Source organism: Leopardus geoffroyi, chromosome C1 (genome assembly GCF_018350155.1).
Source record: "Leopardus geoffroyi isolate Oge1 chromosome C1, O.geoffroyi_Oge1_pat1.0, whole genome shotgun sequence".
Lineage (NCBI taxonomy): Eukaryota > Metazoa > Chordata > Mammalia > Carnivora > Felidae > Leopardus > Leopardus geoffroyi.
This window is the reverse complement of record NC_059328.1, coordinates 34,179,944-34,202,492: the sequence shown is the minus strand read 5'-3', so window position 1 is coordinate 34,202,492 and position 22,549 is coordinate 34,179,944. Positions and strand designations below refer to the sequence as shown.

At 54.7% G+C, this 22,549-nt stretch overlaps 1 protein-coding gene across 31 annotated transcripts in view; it reads right to left on the bottom strand.

Moving 5' to 3' along the window:
* Positions 1 to 18,757, bottom strand: part of PTPRF (protein tyrosine phosphatase receptor type F) — an 88,082-nt gene extending 69,325 nt beyond the window's left edge. For 10 of the 31 annotated variants that reach the window (XM_045476988.1, XM_045476983.1, XM_045476991.1 and 7 more), the window contains exons 1-3: positions 18,503 to 18,689; positions 10,733 to 10,809; positions 3,710 to 3,845 (exon numbers count right to left, since the gene is read on the bottom strand). In XM_045476988.1, the coding sequence (XP_045332944.1) occupies positions 3,710 to 3,800 (91 nt within the window). In that variant the 5' untranslated portion in view covers positions 3,801 to 3,845; positions 10,733 to 10,809; positions 18,503 to 18,689. Of the gene's footprint in view, positions 1 to 3,709; positions 3,846 to 10,732; positions 10,810 to 18,502 lie in introns of all 31 variants that reach the window. The other 21 variants (XM_045476982.1, XM_045477003.1, XM_045477014.1 and 18 more) reach the window with 6 other exon arrangements.
* Between the last annotated feature and the right edge of the window lie 3,792 nt (positions 18,758 to 22,549).

The following is a 22,549-nucleotide window of genomic DNA, read 5'->3' as shown; positions in this document are numbered from 1 at the left end:
TCAGAGACAACCCCGGGCTCCCAGGGGACACACAGGGAGCCCCCAGGTCATGGCCCCAGATGCAGGGACCACATACTTGGTGCCAGGTGCCTCGAACATGTGACCTCAGTTAACCTTTCCAGGTAGGAATGACTACCCTTATTGTGCAATAGGAAAACAGGCCCAGAGAGAGAAAGCAACCTGCCAGAAGTGCCACGGAGGGCAGAGTCTAGGCAGGCCACCAGGTCCTACCTAGCCGGTGGCCCTGCCTCCCCATAAGGCTGGCGGGGCAGGGGTATGACATGACAGACACACCCTCAGCTACTCAGGCCCCTGCCCTGACCCCATCTACCCCTCCAGCATCGGGCATCCTACTCCAGGCTCCTATGATTCCAAGTCACTAGGCTGTAACCAGGTCCTTGCTCAAACCTGATTACCTGTGCTGCATCCCTGCCTCTGTCCTATGCTATCCGGGAACAAAAGGGAGATGGTTTTCACTGTATCTCTTTCATGAGCTCCATGGAGAAGCCCAAGGGCCATCCCTATCCCCCCTGCCCCATCTTATCCCATTGTGCAACACCCACCATTAGCAAATATCCAGTCACTGTTCAGGGTTCCCTTTTTCCAGGAAGCCTCCCCATGCCCTTCCCAAGTGCTTAGATCACTACCTCTGTGCCAGTGCTGCCCCCCAACAGCACACACCGCGGTAACCCCCCACTGCGTGTTCCAGAGGCAGGCCTGGGTGGCCACCTAGCACCTGACTTGCATGTTAGAGAAGGAAAAACCTCTTCCTGCTTGGGACCACCTCTAGCCCCCTACAAGCCTTCCCTTTGAGAAACCACAAAGACCTGGGCTGGGGGAGCTGCCCGCACCCCGCGTGCCTGGGTCTCCATCGGAGCTGAGTGGCATTAACACTGGGGCCTCTGGGCTAACTCTTGGCAGCTGCTTCTCCACCCCCCTTCCCTCCGCTCCCCTCAGAGGCCAGGGCTCCCATTCATTTGTCTCGTTAAGAGGCCTATAGAAACACATTTGTCCGCTCCGCGCTTCACTGCTCCGGTCGTCAATTCTCTGGGGCGCCTGCCCTACCTTTTGCGGTAGCTCTGTCCACGTTTGCTCAGTCACCCCTGGCTAGAAGTCTCCTAAGCCCAGCCTAAGCCTGGTCACGGTGGGAGGGGTACAGATCCAAGAGCGTATATAGCATGAAGCAGGTCTATAGGACAGACCCTGCTTCACAGGGCCAAGTCACAGCCCCCAACCCAGGCTCCCTCCCATGGCTCTCTGTCTGGGAGCAGAGCCCCACTCACCCTATTTCAGCATCTCCAGCTGGTTCCTACTTTCAAGACCCTGGTCCTTGGGTTCTGGTTCTTAAGGACCAGCATGGAGGTTCTGGGACTCTGTTCTAAAAATTGTTTCACTCTGTCCCCCAAGTAGCACATGACCCAGACTCCTGGAGGAAGTGATGGTTCCAAGTGTGTGGGAACTGGTCAGGTGGGAGGACAAGGAAGAGTGTTCCAAGCAGAGGGATCAGAAGGAACAGAGGCCCGGGGAACATATGAGTGACAGAAGTCAGCATGGCGGGAGCCTGGGGCGGGCGGCAGAGTGAAGGATGAGGTTGGCAGAGGCCAGAAAATGCAAAGCCTTGAGAAGCGTCGAGACCCCTAGGCTTGATCCTGAAGGCAACAGGGGAGGAGAGTGAGGGATTTTAAACTGAGCGGTGACACAGTCAGGCTTTCATTTTGCAACCTGACTCTTAGACTCCGGAAGGGAGAATGGATTATGAGGGAATGGAGGCAGGGAAGACATCAGGAGGCAGTTGCGTGCAAAAGCCCAAAAAAGAGCTGAGCGTGGCTTGGGTGAAGGCAGTGGAGAGGAAGGTGGATGCATTCCAGAGATGTTTAGAAGGGAGAAACAACAGAAGTTGGTGATGGATTAGATGTGCGGAATGAGACAGGGAGGAGGCCCTGGGCTCTGACTTGGGTGGCGGGGTGGGTGGTAATGCCATTCGCCAGGGGAGAGAACACAGAAGGAGGAACAGGTTTGGGGGGAATGAGGGTACACGTCAGGGCATGTTTGGTCTGAAGCAGGAGGGGAAGGCAGTTATTCTCCCAGGATGTGTTGTCTGAAAGTCCAGCTGGGCGGTCCTCCCTCTGCCCTCAAACTCCTGTCTGAAGGCCATGAGAGTGTCCGGGGTGAGGTCGGAGAGCAAGGACAGTATTTCAGTGTCTAAGGGCTACTGACCACACCTGACTGTTGACAAGCCTTTGCCTCCCCTGCCAACGTCAGAGTCACACCCAGAGACTTCTACCCCAACCTGCCCCTGCAGGCTCAAGCTCTCCAGCAGCCCCAGCTAGGCCTGGAGATCACCCCCTGCCCCCAAACCCAGCCCTGCTTCTGCTTGCCCAGCCCTCCCTTGGCCTGCACCTCAAAGCTCCCACTCCCCCTCAGCCCCTGCCCCCAAGAGGAATGCCCTCCCCTTCCCCTGGCCCTACCCGCCCCACCAGGGCCCAGCCTCTGAGGACAAAGGGCGGGGCGCCCTAGTCCCACCCCTCTCCAGGATCTGGTCCTGAATAATTAATGAGCCATTAGGAGAAAGGGCCTGGGAGGGGCAAGGATAGAGATCTGTGCCCAGATACTTGGAGAGGGGGGTGAGGGAAGCCCTATGGCTTGCTGACCCCCAGGCTGATCCCGGGGTTGGCCCCTGGCCACCTCTGGGCTCCGGACAGGCTGGGAACAGCCCCTTTCCCCAGGGACCTTGGCTCCGACCTCACCCCTCCCTGTCAGTGTGCAGATTGGCTAAATCTGCCCTGTGCTCCGCCTCCCACCAGTAACCAAGCAGTGGTAACCATGGTGACGGGGCGGGCTGCGGCCAGTCTTGTAGTGCCAGGCAGGGGGAAGGGCGGCAGGAAAGGAAGGAAAGTTCAGAGTTGGGTTTGGGCAGGGGACAATCCCACTTCCGCCAGCGCGCGCGCGCACACACACACACACACACACAGACACACACACACAGACACACACACACACACACACACACACACACACACACACACACAGGTCCACTGGAGCCCAGCATCCTGCTGGCCAGGTGCAATCTTCCCCGGATTCCCAACGCTGAGGGGCTGGTGGAAGGGGGATGCCCTTTTGCCTTGAAGGTGGTGGGGAAGGGGAAGGAGGGACTCAGTGTCCCCACATATGAATCCCAAGGGTCTAGCCCAGGGGAAGGGCTGTGGTGGCTCCGGCTTCTGATCTCTCCCTGGACCTGTGGACACATGTGGCATCCCATTCACACATCCATATAGATTCCTTGTGAGCCACCCCCCTATTCCCACTCAACTCTGACATGGCTCACAGGGTGTCTTTTGCACAGATCTGCAGTGGCAGGCACAGTACACGCCTGAGCATGTCACCCAATGACCACATGAATCTTGGACATGGCTCACTCCTATCCCATAAAACAGGGGCATACTTAGACATGCCCCACCCCGCAGTGCCTTAAGGGACATGCAGGCATTTCACAGGATGCTCCCAGGAAGCATGAGGCTGGAGTACTTCTTGGGAGGGGGGTTATCTAACTGAGAGGGCGATGTCTTTCTAGGACAGTACGAGGTCTGGGGAGGTATCTAACTATCTTGCCTCTTGTAGTACCTGGTTGTGCCCCTCACCCTAGAATCTTGCTAGGAGGAGTGCCACCTTTTAACCTGGGAGATCCCGCACCATGAGGGGTCAGACTTACTGTCACCATGGGCACCTGCCACCAAACCAAGCATCACGAGTGCAGGCACAAGGGGTACCATCGTCTTCCCTGGGGCTGGCTCTGGGGCCATCCAGGGCTCTAGCACCACGGCCAGCCACAGCCCAGGACAATCAACCTGTGATAGAGAGAAGGGCAGAGCCAGTTAGCTGGTTTCCAACAATGTCCCTACTGCCCACCTACGCCACCTCCTCATCCCTACTCACCACCCAGACCCTGCTCTCCCTCACGGACCATCCAGAGTCTAGTTCAACAGACACCCCCACCCCCACCTTGGACTATGCAATGACCACCCAGACCCACAGAGCCCTGGCTCCTCACTGACTCCCCCTGCCCTTCCTCAGTGACCCCAAAGGTAATCCAAAAGTCACACTGTAGGGAGAGAGTACAAGAGGTCTTCAGGTCATTCTCTAAACCTGAGTAGGAGGGCAGGGGGCCACTGAGGCCAGAGGATGTATAGGGATGTTCTGTCCCAGACTGTGAGTTTCCAACTTGCCTCCATAAGGGGACAGGAAGAGGGAAACAGGATTGGACAGACACAGAGACACACAGGTAGAGACAGACAGACTAAGACAGAGAGCAGTGAGAAGGTAGCAGACCCATGCAGGCTAGTCCCTGGGGCACCCCATTGTCTCTTCTCTCCCCAGCAGGGAGGGAGGAGGCAGTAGGCCAGACCCCGCATGCTGAGCACGGGCCCCAGAGCACAGACTTATTAGCAGCAGACAGGATCCACGTATTAGAGGCTCAAAGCCAAAGCCACAACCCGTCCAGGCTCGCCAGGACGCGCTCTTGACAAGTCGTAGATGCCCTGCCTGACCACCCTCGTCCTACCCAATTCCCATGGCACCTTCCCACTCCAAAAGGAAACCATAGGGAAGGCCCTATTGGCCAGGAATGGGGGGGGGCGGTGGCTGGACCCTCAGATTCCACCCACATCACCCTTGCTCCAGTGGCCCATTACAGATCAAACTTCAGGGAGCTGCTTGCTGAGAACTGCCTTCCAGGCTGAGACAGGCACCTGTGCACAGGGAAGACGGTGTTTGGGATTGGTTCAATGCCTCCAGGCCTTTACTCATAAGGCTCCTCGGCCAGATGTGCCCTCCCCACTCTACCAGACACCTGTATGAAGCCTTCAGCATGGCCACACCATACGCTACAGATACACTGCTATCACTTCACAGGCCCAGTGATGAGCTCTCTCCTATGCCCCCCCAACCCAGGGGGTTTCAGGGGATCCCCAACAGCGTCCACTAGCACTGCTCACACCTTACTCTGAGCAGGTGGCTGGTGCCGTGAGAAGCCCCCCAGTAATGCTCTGAAAACACAACAGGACATAGAGGGGCAAGTGAGTGACAATGAATGCAGGGACTCTGGTGAGAGTCTTGATCAGATCCAGGTACTAGCTGACCCACAATGGTAACAGAATTTGCAAGGAAGGACAAGCCTGGTGAATGTGAAGGGGCAGGGCTCAAAGACGGCTCTGCTCCTTTCTGGAACTTGAACCCTAGTCTCAACTGGGACAGTCAGAGGTCCTAAGATCAGAGGGCGGTAGGTGAGCAAAGGTGCGAAGACAAAACAGAAAGGACTGTGAAGTGGGGCGGGGGCTGACCGCAAAAGGTAAAGGGAGGGAGATGCCCTTTGTCCCAAGATCTTGCTAAAAGTCTCAGATAGGAGCTGAGAAGTAAAAGCAAGAGAGCTGAAGGGGGCGTGATGGGCACCCAGCCCCATTCACACCGTACCTGGGGTCCCACTCAGTGATCACAGAGCTCAGGTGGCTGAGGCTAGGAGAGAGGAAGTCCCTACCATGATGCCCCATACGGCCAGTCTGGGATGCAGGTCCCATATCACTAAGGCCCTGTCTGAACTTGATCACCACAGCGCTGAGATGCAGCCATGAAACCTACAATAGAATTCAAGTTCTCGGCAGCCATTAGGCGGCCAGCTATCCAGACAGACTGCTACAGGGGCATGGACCCCTGTCACAATCATCCTGTAGCCTGTGGTACAGATACCATGGGTTTGCAGCTCAGTGGTGCGTTGCACCAAAAAGACGGGGCCTAGTCCAGGTATCATAGGGTGCAACAATACCATATTTACAGAGGTTTCATTCCCAGGTGCAAATATTCTGGGTGTGCACCCCCCACACACACACACCAGTGCAGACACCACAGGGGTACAACCCTCAGGAACACACAGCACGGGGAACAGATCTCCCTGGTAAAAACTAAAGGGGATAAAGCTACAAAGAAGAGATGTCATGGAGGTACAGGTGTGCAGCACAATCAGAATGGGCTGTAGTTTTCCAGTGTGATTATCACAAAAGTACATCCCTGTATTGGCCTTGGTATAGTAATCACAGCACTGTAACTCCTAGGTGGAGAGGTCATGGAGGTGTAGCTGTCTGGTCCAGACATCACATGAGTGTAGACACAGGGTACAGACATCCTGGGGGTGCAACTCCCTAACAGCCTTTATAAGGGTATCACTTCCCAATACATTATTGTACAGGTGTACCACTCCCCTACCTGGCATAGACATCATAGGGTATCAGTCCCCAGGACTGATATTAAAGGGGTGTGAGTTCCCAGTACAGCCATCACAGGGGCACAACGCCAGAACAGTGTCATGTGGTACAGTCTAGCATGAGATTCCGGCCATGGGTGTCAGAGAATTTGAGCCTCTGGTAACCCCACCCCCAGGGTGACACTTATTTGGGGATTCCAAGGACCTCCCACGTATCTGAGTCTGGGATACTCAGCTCACTGTTCAGATACGGAAAGCAGGACAAAGGTTAGAGAAATTGAAAACAAAGACATCCCCTCCGCAAAGAGCTTCTCCTAGAGGTCCATGGACACAGGGACGTGGCTATACCCAGAGGCGGGGGACACGGGACACACAAACATGGACACATTCTTAGGGAACTACTCTGGCAACCACACAGCTGTCCAAGGCAAGGCCTCTCCGTCACCAGCTGCTGGCAAGAGCAAACTGCTACCTACCCCAAACACTGGAAACAGAGCCTGCTCCCTCATCTGAGTCCTGGGTCCCTGGGCCTGACCTTGGTCTAGTCCTTGGCCCTGCCCCCCACCCCCAGAATGCTCAGGGTCATCTATGGGCAGAAAGTGGGAAAGGAGCAGTGAGGCAGGACTGATGCTAACGTCGCTGGGGTTGCCGAGAATTCAGTGCAAGTGTGAAGAGCTAGGCGTCCACTTCCCCCAGCATGGCTGGGTGAGTCTGGGATGAGAACAAGGCCTGAGCCCTTGACATTAACTAAGGCTTGTCTCTGAAGTGCACTGTGGGCCACTGGTTCTCCCACACTGATGTACTTGGGCAGGAAAACAACTCCATACTGTATGACATTACAGAATATAATTGGATATGATTTTTCTACATTCAGAATGGTTTTAATATATCCTTTTTCCTTGCTACATCAGTGTAAAGCTGCCAAATGCCCTTTCTTGGGAAGAACTGTCCGTTATTTCTCATATTTTGTGTTGGTGTTAAAAGGTCCTTTCTTGTATGCAATATGGGTGTTAGCAGATAGTGGTATTTTCCCATAATATCCTTACTTTGCAAAATAAAAAATTGCCATTCCCATGTCTGGCCCCCAAGTACTTTTGGAAAGTGTACTAGTTTGTGAAATCGAAGAGCCTGGGAATCACTGCTTGGAGGAAAAAGGAAGGAGCAGGCACCACACCAAGCCACAAGATTCAAATAAGAACGTCATGGAAACGCATATAACACAGAGGCCATGTCACCTCTCCGTAGCCTGACCTAAGCATCCCTGCAACCTCAATGGGTGCCCCCAACTCCTGAGAGACCATGTTACGCCAGAGATGGGGGGGCGGGAGGGGCTCCCTGGCTAGAGAACAGCTGGGATCATTCATTCGGAGTCCTCTTCATGAATATGCAAACACAGATTGATTTGTTTCCCTTGGGCACGTGTTATTATTCAAAAATATTAATTAGTCTCCAAATACCACCTGTTCCTACAGCTCCCCCACCCCCAGACCAGGACCCTGGCTCCCAGGAGGCTGGGGCCCCAAAATGACATCAACAGGAGAAAGGATATTCAGGGCCCCCAGAGGGGTCGGCCAAGAGGAGAGACCAGTGCTTGGGCGAGAGGAGCCTGAGGGCAGGGAGAGCCAGGAGCCGTTCATGTTCAAAGCTGCAGGCGGCTAACCCAGCCCTTTTGTCATGTCCTGGACAGTTCACCGCGTGGCACTGCAGCAGCGGCCGCGGAGGCGGAAACAGGCCTTGTTACACTTGGGAAGGAAAACCAACGTGTTTCCAACTCTCACCAAACCGACCGCGGGATTATGACGGGAATAAATCAGTCTCAGCCTCGACCCCGGCCCCAGGGAGTGAGGCAGCCAGCAGCAGGCAGCTTCGCTCTGCCAGCCAGTTGGCCAGAGTCTGTGAGCACTGCCTGGCACAGCCCGCCCACTCTCTTACAGCCAGGCCCCCTGCCCTCTCAACAGCGCTCAGCTTCTTGGGCCCCTGGGGAATGGAGGGAGGAACTCAGGAAAAGCGTCCCAGAGTCTCTCCGGGTGGCACAACGTCCAGCAGAGGCTTAGCTCGGGGCAGAAGACCAAGGGGACCAGCAAAGGCACCTGCCTCCAGCTATCGCCCCTAACCCACCAGTCCTCCAATTTCCTTCCTGCGGCAGTGGAACCTCCCTGGGGTTAACGCTCTCCAGAACCTGTAGACCTCTGCATTTGCTGTTCTCTCTCCTGGGAGGAATGCCCTTCTCTTGCCCCCAGCCACCTACTCACCCCTAAGAACTCAGCTCAAGCGACCCTCCCCAGTTTAGTGAAGACAGCAAGAGGTGGTGTAGACCAGTGGTTCTCAATCCAGGGTGATTCTGCATTCCCCTCCCCTCACCTCCATGGGATATGAGGCAATGTCTGGGGACATTTTTTACTGTCAAGACTGCAGGTGTGGGGGGGCAGGTGCCACTGGCATTTAGTGGGAAGATACAAGGAATGATGCTAGATATCTTACAGTAATAGGCCAGGCCCCCGCAACAAAGGATTGTCTGGTCCAAAACATCAATAGTATTGAGACTGAAAAACCCTGATGTAGACAGCAAGATCCTTTGCTGATATAGGCCAGGGCCTGCCCCAGAACCAGGTCTCCTATCAGCACCTTGGGCCCTGTACCTAAAGAGGCCTCAGCCTGGCTTAACTCTTGTACCAGCTGTGCCAGGGCCTCAGGATCTTAGGGCATCTTCTCCCCCTCAAAGTCAGCCCTGCCTCCAGAAGCCAGGCAGGCCTTAGAGCACATCTCCTGCACCCCTTCACACATGCCATCAGCAAGCGGCCTCCCTAGAAGACAGAGAGCTCCGCTTCCAGGCACCTCTTTCTGCTGAGGATGGGCTCCCAGGTAGGCCATACCCAGCTTCTGAGGATGGACAGGTGAAGGGACGCATGGTACCTCCACCTCCACCTCCCCGTCTGCCCGGGGACCCAGCCTCCGCCGCACGCTGTATATTGCCCCAGTGCCCATCTCGCCATGCACAGGGCCTGGCCCGTAGCAGATACCCAGCACATGCTCAGTTCCTTTCCCTACCTAGCCCAGACCCATCTCTCATAACCCTCTTCATCAGCTGACCGTGCAGAACTATTCAGTGGGCCCTGCCGGGCCCTGAGCCAAGGGGCAGCCATGGGCTGTGCCTTCCAACAGCTTGCAGAAGACGGTCCAACTAGAACTCATTCTCCCCAGCACCGCCCCTCTTCAGGTCCCCATCTTGGTGACAAGCACTACCAGCGACATGGTCACCCAAGCCAGCCAGTCCTCCTCAAATTCTCTTTTCTTCACCCCATTCACCCAACTGGTCAGTAAGTTTGAATCTGCACTGCCTCCACTCCAACCTCCACGTGTCAGTAAGACCTCAGGAGTGCATACCTCTTCAGGGGGCTTCCACCCTCAGATTTCTCCCAGTTCACCCTGCACACAAACCAATGCCCCAGGCAAGCTTATAAAAATGCAAGGTGATCGTGGCCCTCAAGCACATTTTGCTGCTTAATTACATAGCAGACACACAGATAATGTTTCAGGACTGAACGGATGGGCAAATGGAGAGATGTTGCTTCTCTGCTTAGGAACCTTCAGTGTCGGGGCGCCTGGGTGGCTCAGTTGGTTAAGCATCTGACTTCAGCTCAGGTCACGATCTTATGGTTCGTGAGTTCGAGCCCCACATCGGGCCCTGTGCTGACAGCTCAGAGCCTGAAGCCTGCTTTAGATTCTGTCTCCTGCTCTCTGCCCCTCCCCCGCTCATGCTCTGTCTCCATCTCTCTCTCCAAAATAAATAAACATTTAAAAAAAAAAAAAGAACCTTCAGTGTCTCCATATGACCCTCAGGAAAAAGTCTAGAGTCTTAGCCAACATCCATGGCTCCCCGTGCTCTGTCTCCCAACTTCCCTCTCTCCCAACCCAACCCACCTGCTCTATGCGGTGGCAGAAAGACGAGAGGAGAAGTGGACCTGAAAAAGATAAGGAGGTGCCCCAGATCCTGGAGGTACCTTGCTCTTTCTACCACAGCCTACAGTTGATGGGAACAGACTTCCCTACAGAAACATGATGACTGAAAAAGCAGACAGTTCCTAGTGGAAGTCCCAGAATGTCACCCAGAAGCCTATTTCACACCTACAGCAGCTGACGAGCTGTATGTATATCACTCCCCACCCACCTCCATCAACCATTCTGGCCAGAAACCCAGGCACCATCCTGGACACCTCCCCTCCTTTCTCATGCCCCACGTTCAGTCCTGCACCATGTCCTGTCTCCTCCACGTCCCAAAACAGCACTCACATCCCTTCTCTCCACGTCCATCACCACCTCCCTTCACCGTCACTCAGCCATATGCACACTGGACCATGTCACGCCCCGAGTGGCAACACTTCCATGGCTCGCCACCAGTCTCCATCACAATCTGAGCTGCTCAGCCTGGCCCACAGGACCCCTCTGTGCCCTGGTCCCTGCCACCTCTTGGGGCACACCCACCAGGTCTCTGCTTGCTCACACCAGTCACTCTTGGACAACCAGCACTGAGGGCAGGGCACCAGGGTCTCCGCTCCTTCCTAGAGAGAGAGGAAAGGATGAGAAAACACCAAGAATTTCATCACAGCATAGTATACACTGACACAGAAAGACATGCAGAATTTGCTGTTTATGGAACAACAACAACAACAACAACAACAACAACAACAACAAAGCAGGCGTCGAAACTTTGTGCAGGACAATCCCCTTATAGTAAAAATGCCCATCTCTTCACTCAGTTACTCTTTTCAGTACTCCCGAGCATCTACTAGCGTGCTGGGCTTTCTTCCGGGAACCCAGCATACAGCAAACAACACAAACTGAGACCCCCTACCTCAGTAGTAACACTTGTGTCTGAACCCTCGGGGCACCCCTCCAGCTACCCCTCCAGCAGAGCCCAGGCCCCGCCCACCTCCGCACCTGCCAGCCAACCACAAGAACTTCCCCCTCTGATCCTCAAATGTGCGCTCTCTAGCCTGCCAGTGCCTGCAACATGTTGCCCACACTCTTGTGCCAAGTACCCCTTAGACATCAGAGCCAATGGCACTTTCTCAGGAAGGCCTTCCATGATGTCCCAGACTACACACCTGGACCTTGCCTAGGAGCAGTGACCACAAATGTGAGGAATTATTTTTTTATACAATTGTTGCAGGGTCACGTGACCACGAGCCTGGCGTGTGCCTGGCCCCAATTCCATATCCCCAGCGCTCAGCAGAGAGCAGGCACACAGTAGGTGCTTCATTAGGACACGATGAACGAGTGCATGGATGCATGAATGAGTTCATAGAAAACACCCCAGCTTCGGAGAACCACACCAGCATACATACGGCCTTCAAAGAAACTTCCGAAGCAATATTTATTTTTGACTTTCTGCTTCTCTGTAATTTTTTAAATGAAGGTGTGCCCCTGGATGCCTCCTCTGCTGGCACATACACAGCCATGCGGCCCATCTCTTCCCTCTAGAACGATGACTGAGCCCCCACCAGGGTGGGCACCCTCCTGAGTGGGGTGGGGGCTGAACACACACCACCTCACCACAGCTCAGCGACCTAGCACCACTGGGGCCCACTCGACACAGGACGCACGCCACAGTGGGTTTCTCTTCGGCCTCACACCTCCACATGCACAGTGATGACCCCGACACACAGCAGTTCTCCCAAGGCTCCTCCCAAAATGGACACTCAGGGATGGGGGTCAGGGAGTGCCTTCACCAACTCTGAGCCAGCCTCCTGCACCTGGGAATTGTCCTCACTTGAGATTGACCACCTTTGGCAACATGGGGGATGTCCTTGGAAGGCCCATCATATCTGACCAAGACGGGCCTCACCAACCCAGTACTGTCTCATGCTGACCCTGCAGCACACCCTCTCTGACCTCCATTGCCCCCTGCCCGTGCCAGTACCAGCAGCTCCGGCCCTCAGGAGGGCCGCCAGCCTCCCTGCCCTAGTCCACTGAGTTTCCACAATGTTCCCTGTGGCTGCTGCTCCCAACACACAGGCTGCTGGGCGAGTCTGGGCAGAAAAACCAGCTTCCATGTCCCAAACTCCAAGGCCGGTTTGTCTGGGGACGCCTGCCTTGTGGTACCAAATGGGAGGCTACTGGCTCCACCGTTGCTCAGGGACCGTGGGACAGAGGGACAGAGTCTGAGGCAGAGAATGGGGAGGGTCCCCTAAGCCAGCTGGCTCTAGTGCCATGCCCGAGGCCATGCCAGGATGGACCTACACTGAGCAGGAGTCACACCTGAGAAGAGATGTGTGTCCAAAATGGCCTGGAGGTGGGTCAGAGAACAAAGAAAACAGGCAGAGACAAAACTCTGCACGTGGAAAGACCTTCAAGTACACGGAACAGCACCAGGGCAGGATTCTGGAACAGCCAGGATAGCACCTGGTACCACACCAGTCCAAGATCAAACCGGACTCAAAACAACCTAGACAGGCAATCAGAATTGACCAGCAGCAGCTCCCAGAACCACTCCAGACTCACCCTGGGACACACCTAGATCACGACCACCAGACACGCCCAGAAAGCCAACTAGAAAGCTACTCAGTGAGGACCTGACTGGTACTGAGTCCAAGTCTGCAATCGCTGGAAAGGCCTCAGAAGTGGTGAGGCTGGCAGCAACGACCAGGATCAGGTAAGAGGCCTTGGCACCAACGCAGGGCTGGCCCCCAGGAGGCCTCTCGGTCACCTGCCACACCTGGAACCCAGCCTGGCAGCAGCACCAGGAGCAAGCTGAAATCAGAGGAGCACAGGCGCTGGGGGCCCTCCAGAGCAGCTCCCCGGCAGGCCCTAGGACTACCAGGAACAGTCCCCGGAAGCGGCAGCTAGAACAACGCCAAAGATCTCGGCTCAGGTCATGATCTCACCGTCGTGGGACAGAGCGGTCGTCGGGCTCTGCGCTGATGGTGTGCAGCCTGCTTGGGATTCTCTCTCTCCCTCTCTCTAGCCCTCCCCCACTTGTGCATGCGCTTTCTCTCTCTCAAAATAAATAAATTAACTTAAAAAAAAACAACTTTAGGGGCGCCTGGGTGGCTCAGTCGGTTAAGCGTCCGACTTCAGCTCAGGTCATGATCTCGTGGTCCATGAGTTCAAGCCCCGCGTCGAGCTCTGTGCTGACAGCTCAGAGCCTGGAGCCTGCTTCTGATTCTGTGTCTCCCTCTCTCTCTGCCCCTCCCCCGTTCATGCTCTGTCTCTCTCTGTCCCAAAAATAAATAAACGTTAAAAAAAAAATTAAAAAAAAAAAACAAACCCAAACTTTAAAACAATGTTGAGGAGCAAAAACCGCTGTTCTCAGATCTGGAGGTTGGGGACACAAAGAGACTGGTGCATCTGGACCTCAGACGCAGAACCTCATTAGACACCCAGGGCCCAGGTGGGGTGGTGGAAATGGGGAACGAGCATGCTGAGGCCTCTAGTGTTCTCATACCAGCCCACCAGAAGGTCAAATACACCTGAGCTATACACACAATCCCAGAGATGATGACAAGGGCAGAAGGCTAGGGGCCAGGCACTCTCCTTGCTGAGCTCCCCCAACCTGTGAACCTCAGCTCAGAATTGCAGTTACTTTAGGCGAGCAGGTGCCCTAATCTTAACACGGTACTGTTTTACATATTTTTACATTTATTTTAATTTTATTTTATTTTCAAGGTTTATTTATTTTTGAGATAAGGAGAAAAAGAGGGTGCAGGCGGGGTGAGGAAGGCGCAGAGAGAGAAGGAGACAGAGGATCCCCAGCAGGCTCCATGATGACAGCAGACAGCCCGATGCAGGGCTCGAACCCAAGTACTGTGAGATCATGACCTGATCATGACCGAAGTCAGATCCTTAACCAACTGAGCCACCCAGGCGCCCCTATTTATTTTTTTGAAGTTTATTTATTTTGAAAAAGAGAGCACGAGTGTGAGTGGGGGAGAGGCAGAGAGAAGGAAAGAGAGAATCCCAAGCAGGCTCCTCTCTGATAGAGGGGCTTGAACTCATGAACTGTGAGATCATGAGCTGAGCCAAAACCAAGAGACAGACACCTAACCGCTTAACCGACTGAGCCACCCAGGCTCCCCTTACAAGGTATTGTTTTAAAGGCCACCCCCAATTCTGATGGGGGTGGGTTTGCACCCACTATTAACGACTGCTGATACCATTGAGACACCCTTGCTTACTGGATGCCAGGCCCTGTTCTAAGTACTTCTTGCATATTCGACCTTAATCCTCATAACAACACACGGCATGGAATTGTCTTAGGCCCACTTGACAGAGGAGAAAACGGACTCAGCGGTGTTAAGCAACTCGCTCAAGGTCACACTGCTACTAACAGAGTGGCACCCCAACAGTTAGGAACCAGAACCCACACAACCCACTGAGATTGTGGGCTCCTGATGAGCACAGCTCAGCACGCTCTCAGAGAACTCTCCGTCCTTCCTGTGGCCCAGGTTTCTCTCCCAAACTCCAGATCCTCACACCCAGCACCCTCCTGGATGTCTCCCCTGCCCCCACTGGACCTCAAATGCCCCAAGCATCTCAAAGACAAGGCGCCCAACCATGAGCTTGTTATCTCCCCCCCCCCCCCCCCCCATCTCTCTCTCCTCCCAAGTTCCCAGCTCAGTGAACCTGCAGGGCCTTCAGTAAAGGCTTCACCCAGTCACTCCCAGGAACCCGGACCCCTTCCTCTTCCTCTTCCCCACCCCCACATCCAATAAATCATCCTGTCCTGATAAAGGTGCCTTCTGAATCGCTCCATGCTACTCCCCTATCTAAGACACCATCACCTCTCACCTGATTTCCTCCTCAATGGGCATCGTGGGTCCATCCGCTTCCCATAGCCACAGAATCCTCTTCTGGAAACATCTGATCATAGCACATTCCACACCCCCTACCCAAGCTTTAAATCTTTGGCGGCTCCCTTCTCCCTTCTGTGTTCTCAAAGTAAAGTCACAGCTATTTAAAACAGGGCATTAAAGGCCCTCTGATCTGCTGTATCTTGGAATACGTCAAGACCTCTGAGTACCCATACTATTCTTTTCTGCCCGGAGTGCTCTTTCTTCAGCTGGAAAACTCCTGTTCATTCCTCAAAACTTACTTCAGATAGCCCCTTCCTGGGCTCTTCTGGGACTCACCTCACTTTGACCCTTGAACTCTCCCTTGCCTCATATGGAAGCAGCTCATCCAACCTTGTAACTTCGGCTCAGAATTGTAGCTGCTTTAGATGAGCTGATGCTGGGCTCAACCACAGCAGTTCCTAAGGGATGGGCTGCCTCTTCCAAAAGCTCCTAGTCCCATAGGAAGCAGGGCAGCTTGGCTGAAAGTGCCTAGCCCAGTGTCTGGCACACAGTCGGCAATCAATAAGAGGCTAGTGAATTGCTCTGCATTCCCATGATGCAATCTGTTCCCCCAGGGACCATGAGCTTCTCAAGGGCAGGGCCCTGGCTGCAAGCTTGGCCCAAGCACACAGCAGTGTCAGTCATACGAGAAGGGACTGCCACTGCTGATTATGCACTGCCACACATCTCCCTTGGATTCTCACAACGGCCTTGGGACCAATCAAGGTTGGACGAGCTGCCCCATTTCACAGGGGGGGGAACTGAGACCTGGGAAGGAACAAGCTAGAAAGTGGAGAAACTGTGACATGTCTCAGCCTCTAGCAAAGAGCTGTGGGGCCCACTTGAGGGTCCTCAACACTGAACTCCCAGTTAGGGCTGACAGAAGAGCTTACAGACCACAAATTGCCAGGGCCAGCATTTTGCTGCATATCAATACAATTCCCAAGAAAAGCTCTTCAGTCATCTACTCTTACTGCAGCCATCCCTCTCCAACTGCTCCATCAGCCCCCAAATCAACACCCCCAACACCACCCCATGCTCACAGTGTGAACAAGGCTGAACAGAGGAAAGGTCAGGAGCTGCAGGGCAAAGAGCAAGAAGGAAGGAATAATATTAAAACAATGCCCTCATTAAAGGAAAGAAAAAAGGGAAGAGGGAGAACCACTGGAAAAGAAAACAAAACTACAGACACATTTCAAACAATAAGGGGGAAACTGAGCCAGCCAAAAAGTGCAAGAAAGCGTGTGCAGGAGAGTGCAAAATTCTGTGGGCGTGCACATACACACGGTTCCTAGGGATGTGCAAAGAGGTGCTGTGAGGGCACAAGCAAACAGAGTGGTGCATGGCCATGCGAGCACAGTAGATTTCTGAGCTCCGGCTGCTGTGCAGGCCCAGGTGTGCAAGTGTGAGGGCAAGAAGGCAAGTGGATGTGGGGGGGGGGGGGGGGTTGAGTGTAGGAATGATGGTAGAAGGGTGTGTGTGTGTGTGTGTGTGTGTGTGTGTGTGTGTGTGTGTGGCCTGTGCCTGAGGCTGCGGATGTTGGGGGCTGTGCTTGGGGAGTTACACCTTCTCCTTCTCGAAGCCTTAGGCTCATTCATATAATCAGTGAAAAACAGGGATTTTCTTGCTCCCTGAAGCAAGAGTTAATAAGGCGCCAATCATAGAATTTTCTAAGATTTCCTCCCAGAACCCTCTTCTGGATCCCATCAGATCTCTGATGTCTCCCAAAGGATCTCTCAGCAGAGCTCTTCCCTTCCCGGGGGATCTCCCACCATTGAGGATCCCCCAGAAAGATCCTCCTGAATCTTTTTCTAGGCCTACCACCCCAGTGCACTTCCCAGGATTTTCTGGCCAGATTCCGCACCAGGTCACTCTGGATCCCTGCCCTTGTCTATTCAGGAGCCAAAGTGGAGCCTTCATCACCAACACTCAGCAGTCCAGCTTCCCAGGCTCTGCCTGGCTGCCCCCAGGGGAATCCAGAGAATCCCCTCCTGCTGGAGGGCTCCCAGCTCAGGTACAGGGCTCCCACCCCCAACCTGCTCCAACTTGGGGGGTGCCCTGCACTGCGGGGGGTGGATGTTGAAATGGGGAGAAAGGCTAGCCCCTCCCCCACCCTAGGGTGGAAAAACCAGAGAGGCAGCATTCCAGAGAAATGGGGAGGGGGCCTAGCAGAGGGCGCACAGAGATTATGGTCAAGTGGGAGACAGAGACACCAAGAAACTAATAGGAGACACTAGAGAGAGACCTGGAGAGAGAGACTCAGAGATGGGGGAGGGAGCACAGAGAGCCCTGGGAAGAAAAAACAGAGACCCAGGAAGAAAGAACAGAGAGACCCGAGGAGAGAGAACAGAGAGATCCGGCACGGGAGGACAGAGAGACCCGGGTAGAAAGAACAGAGAGACCCGGGAGAGAGAACGGCGAGACCCAGGGCGGGAGAACGGAGAGATCCGGGGAGGGAGCCACAGACAGCAGGAGAGACCCCGGGGCTGCGGGGGGTGAGACTGGGAGGCAGTGACACAGGGAGACAGAGATACAGAGACACTGAAGGGCACTGAGACCAAGGCACGGAGGAAAACAGAAAGCAGCTGAGACTGAAACGTGGGCACAGCGATGAGGACCGGGGCACACCAGGACGAGACGGGACGGGACGGGACGCGGGGCGGCGACTGAGTGAACTTTCCGGAGCCGGTCCGAGTGGACACGTCCTCACGGGACAGGTCGCTCCGGGGCCTTCAGGTCGTTGCACCAGGGTGGGGGTGGGCACAGTCCGCCAGGCCTCTCCCCTGCCCACGCCGGCGACCGAGGCTGGCGCGGGGGGGGGGGGGGGCTCCAAACTCGCGCCCGGCAAACCCCGGGCCCGCACGTGCGCCAGGGCGGCGAGCGAGACGGGGGCTTGTCGGCTGCGGATCCCCTGCCGGCTGGGAGGGGGCGCCTGTGCGGCGGGGGCGGGGGCGCGGCCTGGACCCGCCCGGGGCTGGGGTAGCGGTGGGTGGCGGTGAGAGGTGGAGGGCCGCCCCCGGAGCGCGGCCGCGCCGGCGGGGGGAGACGAGGCGGGACCGAGAACGGGGAGCACAAATGCAAAGGGAAACTTTGCACTGGGGGCGCGCGGGCTGCGGCTCAGGTGCGGCGCGGAGGGCGGGGAGGAGGGGGGCGGCGAGGGGCGGCGAGGACCTAGCCAGCCGGCGGCGGTGGGGGGGGGGGGGCGCGTCTGCCGCGGGGTAAGCGCGGGGAGGAGCCGCCAGGCTCGGGGCGGGGGGGGGGGCGCCCAGCCGAGGCTGCGGGCGCGGCAGGTGGGGGCGCGGCCCGGCCTAAGCTGCGCCTCCAGCCCCGCTCGGAAGACGCGAGGAACGGGGAGAGGGCGGGGGGAGTGGGGAAGGAACGGATGCGAAGGGGGCTGTAGGGGGGCCCGGGGGTCACTCACCGCCAATCCAGGGGCCGTCGGTCCGCATGTCCCCCCCCAACACACACAAGCCGCTGGGGCCGCTGATCCCGCTGCTCTTCTGCCGCCGCCGCCACCGCCGGGTCTTACTCCCGCCACCGCCGCCCGAGCCGGAGCCGGAGCCCGAGGTGGAGCAGGAGCCGGAGCCGGAGCCGGAGCCGCCGCCTCTGCCGACGCCGCCGCCACCGCTCCCGCCGCTCCCGCGCCAGCTCCAGCCGCGCGCCCCCGCTCGCGCCCGCGCCCGCGCCCCTGCCCCTGCCGTGCGCGTCCCCGGCGCCGCCCCTCCCCTCGTGCACTCTCGCTCGTAGAGCGGTGGAGCCGCGTAGGCCCAGCGAGGCCACAACCCAACCCTGAGTCTAAACGGACTGGAACTCCAATATTGGACCAGAATCTCGGTTGTGAGCAAGGACAGACCCAAACTCCCATACGAAGTCCATATCCTACTAGTGCCTCCCAGTCCTTACTATGAACCGGATACTACTCTTGGACCCCATTTTCTTCCTCTACAAATATGCACCTGATAGTGAGCCCAGACCCGTCTCCAAACTCAATATTGAGTCCAGACTCCTAATTCTGCCCCCACATTGGCCCAAGTAGTAATTTTAATCTACACCCCTATATTGGCCCCCAATACCAGTTCTGGCTCTAAATCCCTCTATCATCTCTACCTACCTAAGCTTCATAGGGACACCAGCACTAACTCTGGGCCTTAAGTGGACTCCAGTTCTAATACTGAGCCCCAGATCCCTATATTAACCCTAAAGTCCAACAGTTACCTTGTTATGGGCCCCAGTACTTTTCTGAACCCCAAAACTTACATAAAACTCCAACACTGCACTCCCAGTCCCAGGTCAACACCAATACTTTCTGAATTGGGATTCCCAATTCCAGAATTGGGTTGGGTCATCAGAAAAGAACCCTACCACAGATGCTGACCTTAAACCCCACAAATCCTTGGGGCAACTTAGGACCCTAACTTGGCCCAACTGTAATTATCTTGGAATGCAAGATTAGTGAGACTGGCTTTGCAGAAACTCCGCACGAATCTTCATCCCCATGTTTGCCCTCCACTTATCTGACCTGATTTCAACCCCAGTTCCAACTGTGAACCTGAATCAAGTCTTTCATTGGCCCCTGAGTTCAAGACTTAATAATGTCACTCGAACCTGATGTAAAAAAACTTTGGTATTGAGTTTCTGACTCCTCATACCAAAACTCAAATGCTGACCTTATAAATTTCTGGGCTAAACCCATAAATTACCTGAAGATTTATTCCAAGTCGTAACTCAGAGGGAGACTTGGTAAGCTCCACACCAAGAGCCACACACACCAAAGTCCCCCCACCATCCTTGCCCACCATCTACTCCAGACCCACCCTCCCAGTCCATGCCACCACCATTTAAGAATCAGCCACACAACCCTCTCCTTCCCTGGGTAAGATGGCAACCTGCCCCTATTGCCCTAGCTCAGTTGAGGACCCCGATAAGGCTTCTGATCTCCAATCGGTCTCCCTGATACCTTTGTGAGTTTGGAGGTCAGGTGAGAAATAAACAAAGCTTGGGGATTGCTGAGACACCTGGATTCAGGGATCACAGAGTTAATGTGCAGGGCAGGTGTGGAAGAGGGGTTTAGAGATCTAGGCTGAGGGGTCAAGTTCTGGTTTATCACGTAATTCACTGCCTGCTTTTGCCCAGAATTTGGATTCAGAAACGGTACATGTGCGCCCCCTGGTGTGTAAGAAGGGGATGGACTGGCTCTGGTGATTCTGGGCAAACACATCCGGATGACAAATGGATCAAAAATGAATATTCCTAAATCAGTGGTTTTTCACCCATTGTTAATTTTGGTACCCTGTGGAGGAGGTATTGTAAGTTTCATGTATCTTTAGACATTTTTCTTGGTTTTCTGAGTTTGGAACCAGTTTAGTTTCTTGTTTTTGTTTTCTGAATTTAAAAACATATACTTTTTAGTCAATTATGCCTGCTCTTTGCTGACTTATGAACAGTCCTTCCCCTTGGCGTCAATGACCTATACCTTCCTCAAAGGCCTATTCCCTTTCTCAATCTCCTTTACCATCGCCTGCTTTTCCCAAGGTCTATCCTAGGCCACCCTTTTTCCCTCTCTGCCCCTTCTCCCTGGACCATCTTGATCACTGCCAACTGTATGTTGATGACTTCCAAATCGATCTCCGGTTTGGGCCTCTCTTCTGAACTCAGTTCTCATAGAGCCAAGGACCTTCTCCATACCGCTCCCTGGATGTTCCTCAGGTAAACTGAATTCACTCTGTCTCCCACTGCAGATCTTTTGACCACCAGACCTTCGTGTCACGCCATGGAATCCTTCATTCCATTACTGGGTGAGAAACACAGACACTTTCTCTCCCGCATCCCCATCCAGTCACCAGTCCTACAAACCTTGAAAATAGAAAGGGACTAGAGACCTTATATGTAGCTCTGTGAGGGACATAAGGGAGGGTGCAGGAGGAGAGAGAGAAAGATGAGGAAGAGGGAGGGAAGGAGCTGCAGGAGAGAGAGAGTTTATGATTTTGGGGGGTTTTGGTCCATACAAAACCAAGTTGGCCATCAAGTCTCTTGCATATGGTGAAAAAATCACAGCCCTTAAGTCTTGTTCTTTCTTTTTTTTAATATTTATTTTTTTTAATGATTATTTTTGAGAGAGCGTGAGCAAGGGAGGGGCAGAGAGAGGGGGAGACAGAGAATCTGAAGCAGGCTCCTTGCTGTCAGTGCAAAGCGCGATGTGGGGCTCACACCCACAAACCATGAGATCATGACCTAAGCTGAAGTCAGATGCTCCACCAACTGAGCCACCCAGGTGACCCAAGTCTTGCTCTTTTTTAAGTGGGTACCTTGGAACTTGTTTATAGCCATTGCTTCCTCCGGAAAGCCATTTTTTATGTGTACTTACTTATTTTGAGAATCCCAAGTAGGCTCTATAATAATAGCATTCAGAGCCCCATGCAGGGATCAAACTCATGAACCATGAGGTCATGACCTGAGCCAAAATCAAGAGTTGGAGGGACGCTTAACCCACTGAGCCACCAGGGGTCCCAACTTTTTTTTTTTTAATGTTTTTTTATTTTTGGAGCGAGAGAGTGGAGGAGGGGCAGAGAGAGAGGGAGACAGAGGATCTAAAGAGGGCTCTGCGCTGACAGCAGAGAGCCTGATGCAGGACTCCTCACTCATGAACCGTGAGATCATGACTTGAGCCAAAGTCGAACCCTTAACCAACTGAGTCACCCAAGCACCCCTAGAAAGACATTTTTTTTTAAAATTTTTTTAATGTTTATTTTTGAGAGAGAGAGACAGAGTACGAGCAGAAGAGGGGCAGAGAGAGAGAGGGATACACAGAATCAGAAGCAGGATCCAGGGTCTGAGCTGCCAGCACAGAGCCCGACACGGGTCTCGAACCCACGAACCATGACATCATGACTTGAGCTGAAGTCGGACGCTTAACCGACTGAGCCACCCAGGCTCCCCCGCCAGAAAGCCATTCTTAACCCCTGGCTGGGTTGAGGGCTTGCCCGCTGAAGCACTAAGCACTCAATATCACCACCCCACAGACTGTGGGTTCCTTGCAGGCAGGAGGGATGAGACTGTTGTCCACTGCCATATCCCTGTGTCTAGCACAGGGGCCTGACACACCTGACAAGAGGTGCTCAATACGTACTTGTTACAGGCATGGAAAGGTACATTTTCCTCTTCTGTGCTCAGGGATGCATCAGACATAAAGGACTAGGGAGGGAGAAGCTCCCTGACCAGGCCTCAGAGCTCATCCATACCTGGGGCTTCTGTAGGCCCAGCATGTGAGGAAGAGGGGCTTATGATGTTTACTGCCATGCACACCTGCTAGCCCGGGCCTCACTAGGTCTGAAGCTCTGGCAGCCCAGCTCCCTCTGCCCAGCACAGCCTGGTCTGTGACCATGACGCTGGGAAGGTAGGTGGCCAAAGGCCCTCACACTCCTGTGGTTGAAGTCGGCAGCCCCCTCTCACCACTGCGCTGACCAGGCTC